Source organism: Centruroides sculpturatus, unplaced genomic scaffold (genome assembly GCF_000671375.1).
Source record: "Centruroides sculpturatus isolate CEXI.00-Female unplaced genomic scaffold, Cexi_2.0 scaffold470, whole genome shotgun sequence".
Taxonomy (NCBI): domain Eukaryota; kingdom Metazoa; phylum Arthropoda; class Arachnida; order Scorpiones; family Buthidae; genus Centruroides; species Centruroides sculpturatus.
Window position 1 is genome coordinate 241,937 of NW_019385042.1, and position 8,742 is coordinate 250,678.

At 30.8% G+C, this 8,742-nt stretch overlaps 1 protein-coding gene across 1 annotated transcript in view; it reads left to right on the top strand.

Annotated features, from left to right (window-relative positions):
* Positions 1–3,142, top strand: part of LOC111633768 — a 5,321-nt gene extending 2,179 nt beyond the window's left edge. The window contains exon 2 of the mRNA XM_023378395.1: positions 3,087–3,142. Within this exon, the coding sequence (XP_023234163.1) occupies positions 3,087–3,104 (18 nt within the window). The 3' untranslated portion in view covers positions 3,105–3,142. The remainder of the gene's footprint in view (positions 1–3,086) is intronic.
* The last annotated feature ends 5,600 nt before the right edge of the window (positions 3,143–8,742 follow it).

Genomic DNA, 8,742 nt, shown 5'->3' on the forward strand with positions numbered 1-8,742 from the left:
CCCGCACCCTTATAGCTATCGAGACGCAACCACCCCTATGTACGAATGGAAACTTGGGGCTACCACCACATACAAACACCATTCACGTGCGATGTGTAGTTTTGGCGGAAAAGTGAAATATAGGGACATACATGTCCATTTATATATATATATATATATAGATAGATATAGATATAGATATAAGTATAGATATATACAATTTAAAATAAAATAATATAATAAAATATATATAAAAAAGTTGATTAAAAATTAAAATAATAATAATAATGTGTATATATATATACAGTGCATAAGTTTAAGCACAGGATATTGCATCATTTTGTGTGTTGAATGCATCAGACACTTCTGACTGCTATAAATAACCACCCCATCTCACTCATTGCCAGTTGTTTTCTGGATTTAATTATAGAGGTGTTCATCAAGCTGTGCATAGACTGCTGTTCATCAAGCTGTGAGTAAATGTAACATTTCAGGAAAATACACAGACCTGAAGAAAAGCGGTCGTTCAGAAAAAACGAGTGATCTGATGATCATGTGATCCTAAGGATTGTAGTGATATCTCCAACAATTTCCAGCAAGAAGATTACACATACCCTGGCTGCAAAGGCACCAAAATCAGTTTGATTATTATTTCAAGACGTATGACAAAATATTTTGCTTTATTATCCTACAAACCAGCTAGGAAACTTCGGCTTACCCCAAACATGAAAAAAAAACGACTGACTTTCGCCCAGAAACAAGAACTAGACAGTACAACAATGAAGTGCAGTGTTATTTTCTGATAAGTCAAGTATCCAGCAATTTTCTGCTCGTGCTAGAAGTGTTCGCCGCACAATGGGAAGGAGATATCAGAAAAGATATGAGTCCAACCGTGAAACATCCTCCAAGCCAGATGATATGGGGTGAAATGTCTGGCTCTCTTATTCTGTATTTCTTGTCACCTAAAACCACTATGAATGGAAGTCAGTACCTTAATTTGTTACGTGATAAGTTGAACCTTCACATGCATGTTCATCAATGTTCAATTTTTATAATTGATGGTGCTCCGTGTCCCAAGTCATAAACTGTAAGGGACTATCTGACCGCAGAGCAAATTCAGGTGCTTGACTGGCCAGGTAACAGCCCAGATTTGAACCCAATTGAGAATCTGTGGTGTATTTTAAAAAATAAAGAGCAGAAAAGCAACCATCAAGTGCTACGGAACTTCTGTAGAACAGGTTGAAAATGTTTGTTACAAGTAATATATAATTCTTGAATCCTTATATTTTCGGGAAAGATTGTATAATGTATGTGGGAGTGTGTTCTCGTAAATATCCCGTTTATAGAAAAATTATTGGACTTCTGTTTGGAAAAAAATTGTAGACCTATTAATTTTGCTTCATATCTGATTTTTTTAATTTCGAGTAAAGAGTAAGAGAGATTAATTTCGAGACAAAAGTACATAGTACGATCAGGTTTAAAATGGATGTCACGTTGTGTTTATTCAAAAATTCATGTGAACGAAGTTAGGTAACAGAATTAGTTATTAGTTATAAATAAAAGTTAGATAACTAGTGAACGACAGATATATCCACAAAAGAATTTCGTGGATATATCCGTCATTCACTAGTGCCACACAATTGCCCTTGACAGATATATCAGTCGATCACTGCTAAGTGATTAAAGCATCACTGATGTTCAGTAACTGTCGAGAGCCAGTCCTAAACCATATTTGTATTACATGAAAGTAGTAAATGCTTCTAAAAATCAAAGTAATAAAGATGTTAACAAATGTAAATGTTGCCTTCTGTCTACTTCAGTAATAAAAAGTATTGTTTTTTGTTAGAAAAATCTTTTAACCTTAAATTAACCTTTACCTAAGTTCTAAATCCTGAAATCAAGAGTATATTCGATTTTTAAATTTCTGGCTTTTTTCATTGCCAAGGGCAAACTTATGTATTCCCATTTAAAAAAGACTTGACTTTCGAAGTCATTTGAAGGTCATGGTCAAGATTGCATTTAATGTCACCAATTGATTGCCATTTCAAAATTCTTACAACTTTTTTCTAAACTTTTTCTGATATAATGAAATCCAATTAAGGCATTTCATTGTCTCAAGATAAAAAACTTACTTTGTATACTTACATGTTGTGTTTGAATTTTTTATGAAGTTTTTTACAGAACAGAAATTCTGTATCTTGGCAACAAGAAAGATGTGTTGTGGCAAGCTAATTATATGCTGAGCATGTTTTGCTTTTGAAATTTTGTATATTGATTTAATGTTTATGAGTATTTGACGTTTTATACCCTAGTGTCTATATTTGCAAGTTTATAATGCAGTTGGAAGTTATAAACTTTAACAAATTCGACTAACTGAAAAATTAAAAATTATCATACTTTGTTTTTGAGATATTGCATAAATAATTTTCAGATACATCTGCATATTAATGCTATTAACAGTGCATGCCAATTGCATCCTTGGTACTGGGAAGATAATTTATATGTTGACATTTCGTATTTTACATTTATAAAAATTCTTAAAATCAGAAATATTTTAATTGCATGTTTAAATCCAATAATATATTGAAGTAAATATATACCGCGTTTCCCCGAAAATAAGACAGTGTCTTATATTAATTTTTGCTCTGAAAAATGCGCTAGGTCTTATTTTCAGGGANTGAATTCTTTTACCTTTTATAAATGTGATTTTAAAAGTTAGAATATTAGAAATAAGTATTTCAAAAACGTTGTGTAGGCTTTGTAAAGAACTTGTCGCAAGTGTCATGATACTTTCCTTGGCTTTATTGCAGAATTAGATAAATGAATCTATGCAGAAAATCTATATTTGTAGAAGAAAGAAACTATTTAGAAAACTCAATGTAAAGGACTTCCTCGTGTGATTAGAAAGAAAATATTAATTAGATCGAGTAATTGAACGAAACAAAATTTGTAAATGTTCAATTATAAAAATTTCACGTAATTTACATTTTGATATTTTAAAAATTAAAAGCATTTATTCTTACATTAAACGTTAACATAGATTTTAAATTTTCGAAAAACTCACTGAGTAAATGAAATGAAGTAAATGTATAAAAAATTGTTTACAGCAAATTCGACGAGATTAAATAATCTATATATATAAAATTGCTTGTCCTGACTGACTCATTCACTGGCTGATTCATCATCGCCCAGAGCAAACCGCTGGACCTAGAATGATGAAATTTGGTACACAGTTAAGGTATGTCATGAAAACGCACACTAAGAAGGAATTTTTCGAAATTCCCAAGTGGGGGGAGAGGGAGAGCATTAAGGGTTAACTGGAAAAACGGCTTTTACTGTACTATTTTAGATGCGATTTTTTCTTTTTATATGCATTTTAGTAGGGAATGTCATGGGAATTCATATTAAGAAAGGATTTTTCAAAATTTCTCCGCGGGGGGAGAGGTAGAGCATTAAGTCTTAACCGGAAACGGCTTCTACTGTACTATTTTAGATACGATTTTTTGTCTTCAACTACGTTTAGTCTTCATTCAGTACTTAGGAGTATTAAATTGATAACATTTCAGACGTTGTTATAAATATTTTTATCTATTTCGATTTTAATTAAAAATGTTCGAACCGTTTTAAATTCGAATTAGTTATTGCATATTGGTTCGATTATAGAACGATTGTAAACGTTACAGAAAATTAATCAAATTGAAGATAGTTCGTTTGATTCTTGGCAATTCTCTTCAGCGGTAGTTGTTATATGACAATTACTATGGTTATTGAAATATTGAATGTAAATGGGGTTTGCTTGCGAAACCTCCGCGGACGAAGTTGCGGGTAACAGCTAGTTCAAAATAAAAACATGTTTACTCTAAGAGACTTCGTTAATAATTAAATACCTACCTAATTAAATTAATTTATATGCAAACAATTTAGCATAGTTTATATACTGTACTTAAATAAATTATCTAATTAAAAATAGTATTATACAATAACCACATAAAGTAAGCTTATAGCAGTATAAAATTGATTGAGTGAGAAGTCAATAAAGTAGAAATATTTATTATGAGGAAAATAAATTAAACATTTTACGATCGCTGTAACAAAGACACTGCATTAATTATTTTTTAAAACTTAGGTTTAAGAAACACTACTACAGTAGAACCTCGAAAACTCGGCCTAATGTGGACCGAAGGGTGGCCGAGTTTGTGAAAATGCCGGGTTATCGGGAATGGGGTTAAAAAAAATAAGTACGAGTGTTTCCTCAGAAAATACTGTACTGTACTTGTATGTATTGTTTACTTGAGAATATAACAGAGAATAAACTGCCCAAATACCCTTAAACAAAGGAAAAGTACGTCCTTTATGAAGGCATAGAGCCTTTACTACATGAAAATGAAAATTAATGTATACACTGTGTACACTAATTTACCTGATAAGACAGACCTCAGAGAAATACTTTACGAGAGCTTTTATACTTTTATAAAACTGTCTATAATGAAAATTAATTAACTAAGGATTTTTTTGCCCTGCCAGGGTGTGGCCGAGTTATCCGGAGTGCCGGGTTATCGAGAGCCGAGATTTCGAGGTTCTACTGTAATTCTTAAATGTAATCAAACTTTATACTTATTGATAATTAATAATTGTATATTACATAATATTCTATGCTAGTCAATAACAACAATGTTTGTAATATGCTACTTTATAAATTGTTCTTTTCATTTACTAAATGCAGAAGAGTGTAGATTGTTCACACTGATTTACAGTTTTACAGACCGTAAAATTTTGTAAATCGTTATCTATTTAAGAAAATATTTTACTATTTTATTTTATTTTGAAGCAAAGAGTTGCAGTATAAACGCGTTAGTTTGGCATCTCCAAAATGTATAATACACCAATGTGGCACAGGTAGAAACACTGTGTCACAAACACAATCAGCCACTCCTATGCATTACTAGAAAATTTACACAATGCCGTTGGTCACGTGTTCTGATGAATGCAAGAATATTCTATACACATAAAAATATTTGCCTACCGCAAAAAATTATAACACCGTATCTTAGAGAGGAGTTAAGGTGTAATTTCTTTTTTCGGTTATTTTACGAAAACCTAAATATTAAAAAATTATAAACAAAGTGCATCTATGTCTGCGAAACTCAACACAACTAACGGCGTAATGTCAATTTCTAGGAAATTTTTGAAGGCAATTGTGGGACTTTCTTTGTAGCTATATTAAATTGTTTCTCACTATTCACTATGCACTGTACACACAGTAATAAAAATCAAAAGAGGCGACTTACACTGATTATTTATTTAACAATTGTAAGTGTTTTAGACAATCTAACTGTCCTTCTTCAGAAATATTTTGTACACGTTGTAGTACAAAGTATCTAAGTTATTTTAGGTATACTTTACAAACAGCAGGATGGATAATTAAATTACGTAATTTTTTAATGTGCCATAATAAACACATTTTATTCTATTACGGAGTCGCCTTTTTTATGAGTTTTTTCCTATACGTATAATCCATTCATTAAATGATTTCTATTTTCTCTATAGACAGTTTCTATAATTATTCGATTCCTGCTTGAAATAATTGTAGATTTGTTTGAAAACCAAAATTCGCACCATTCAAAAGTTTAATCTTCTTGTCTGCTTTTGAGTGTTTTTTCTTCTTCGAAATCTGTTCGTAAATAAACTTGATATAAATGTTATAATGTGATAATAACAACGTATAAATTAAAAAATATGTACATAAAGGACTACTGAGTGACAATAAACAAAAGATGGCTGACAGTTGTTAATTGAACCAACTTTTAGCGGCCGGATGGCCGAGCGGTCAAGGTGGCAGCCTACCGCTCTGGGGGACCCGGGTTCGAATCCGAACGGGTCGAAAAATCCCCAGGAATTTTTCGGGGGGTTGTCCGTTCGGATATGTTGGGCCCCGTCATTCACCACCCAGCAGCCCCATTGTGGGCCTGGTCGAACCCATAATGGGTTTGCAAAATAAGGCACTCTTAGTGCCCACAGGACGGAAAGAATTAAAAAAAAAAGAACCAACTTTTGATCTTTAATCATCACAATTAAAAAAGTTTTAAAAAATAAGTTATTTTCAACTTTTTTAATAGATGTATTCTCTTATTCATTGCATGAAGCAAATGGAATTGAATGTTGGGTTTCGATTCATTATAATTTGATTAGGAAAAATATTTACTGTCTGCTGATTTCTTTTTATGATTATTTTCTGTTGTAAACTAATTAATTATCAGTTACTTTGTCATTACATTAATTATCAGTTACTTTGTTACAGTTACATTAATATCAGTTACTTTGTCAGGCAGTTGAATATATAAATTTTAGTAAAATTAAATAAAATAGAGATAAAAAAATTATTGTTGTTTATTTTCCAGAGTTTGGAGAAAAATGATTTTTAAAGTTACCAGCATTCTAATGTTGTTAATAACGCGTGTTAATTGCATGTTTGGCAGAGATAAGTTAATATATTTTCATGTTTTTGTGTTTTACCTTCAAATGGATGTTTTTAGTCAAATACTTGAAATAATTCAATTATCTTTTTCTATTATCTAATACACTGTAGTAATATATAATATTATAAACTGAAAATAAGCACTTTTTTCTTTCAAATGTTAATGTGTAATCTTCGGTGATGTCATACCACGTCTGGGTGGCTTGTATTTTTTCACATGTATTTAACAGATTTTCTTTATGTAAACTTTTTTTGATTATTCTGTGTTCTTTAAATTTACCTTTGTATGTTTTTTCATAATTTAACATTTTAATTTGGTTTTGTGAACCTGTCACTTCTGTGATAATACCATGGGGATTATTTTACTTTAAAATATATAGAGGCGCATTTTCTTTTACTTAATCATGCCTGTCTCTTCTATGTAAGATATAGATGTTGCCGTACACATTGTAAACTATACACGATACCTGCATTATCTTTTTTTTTTTTTTTTAGTTTTTGTACCAATCTTATTGTGGAATATATTTCTTACTTTATTGCATAATGTATGGGCAATACATATATTGAATTTCAGCATTATATTGAAAAGTTATTCGAAAATATTTTTTATATAACAACTATTTGTAGGCTGCTTTTTGTTTAACATTTTTCATCGTTCCTATAAAAAAACAGTGAATTTACTACTTCTTCTATATTGATCTTGGGTAATCATTTAATAAATATTTTTTATTAATATTCGTCACTCCTTCTATTATATGGTGTTCGCATGTAGTTCTATTAAACATTTTCTTTCGATTTATAACGTACTCTTTCTTTTAAAAGTTCGTCGGGTAGTTGTAGCAGAAATCTATTGTTTATTAATATTACAAGTTTTTTTCAAAAGTGCTGTACGTGAATCAGGTTGGCTGGTTTAGGATTGTAATATTTAATCAATTATATATAATACACATAATTTAGTTCATGACTCATTATAACTAAAAAACATTTTTTGAAAAAATACAGGTACTAACGAGATAAGAACTGATAAGGAGTATGTCATCTCAATTGCGTTTTATAGTAACTAATATCAATAAAGTATATATTCATGACTGTTGTCTACAAAGTTTTCTATATAATAAATCTGTAAAGTGCGATACTCTATGCTTTGAATTTGAACCTGCGACTATACTGTATTAATATTATAATTTTATAAATGGAATCATTATAAATTTGTTCTAGAACATAAAGAAAGTAGACAGGCCGATACTCTTTATTATGAAAAGAGATATGTCAGAGTGTAGGAAAAGCCTACGTGCCATATAGTCAGAGTGTAGGAAAAGCCTACGTGCAATCGCTTCTCACTACAACATTTCAAACAGAACCATAAAGTTTTTCGTGAGGACATAGCTGGAACACCGCAAAGTGTATACCCTATAAGTTTATAGAATTTTTCGAAAATATCCTTAAGACCAAAGAATGGAGCTTTTCCAGCAGAATCTTTTGGTTACCGAAATGATGTTGATATGTTTCTCCAGAACATTATGGCAAGCAAGAAACGTAATGCCACCACTATAAACTATGAAGAGAATTTCAGAGCATGAAGTGGAAAAAACCGGAGTAGAAACGTTGCCGAAAGCTCAAAGTACGAGCATGAAATGGCAACGTGCTACTTGTGGCTTTCTGTTGTCACTTTAATTAAGAACTTTCCAGTCAACGTGTATCGTTACCTGCACACGCAGAACCTCTACCCTCCCTTTTGCATATAAATATACGTTTTACTAATTAATAATTATGATATATCGACTCGAACTTCGTAATACGAGACTGAGTTATGTAATGAAAAATAGGAAACAAACAATCAGTGAAGATTTTAGCAGAGATCAGATTCAGATCCGTAATCCTCAAATAAGCAAAGAGTTATTAGAGGTGTGTAATTTATTATTCTGTTGAACAAACCATTCTTTGGAGATCTTTACAACAACGGCATTATAAACCTACTAAATTAAGAGAAAAAATAGATCATTATAAGGTATATACTTACACGTCATCAACTTTGTCATAAATAGGAAACAGATCAAAATTTTTCCAACTTTTCGGAAATGATAACACAGTTTCTGTAATAAATAACTGTTTATTATCAATATTAGTTTTGCATTTTTATACTGCTAGTTCATAAATAGTATACAGTGATGCGAAAAACTTATGCTGTTAAGTGACATAATCACGTTAGCAATTTCTTTAAATTATAGAAATAAACAATTAAATTGTTAAAAATAAAATTATGAAAAACGAATAAAATTATATTTAAA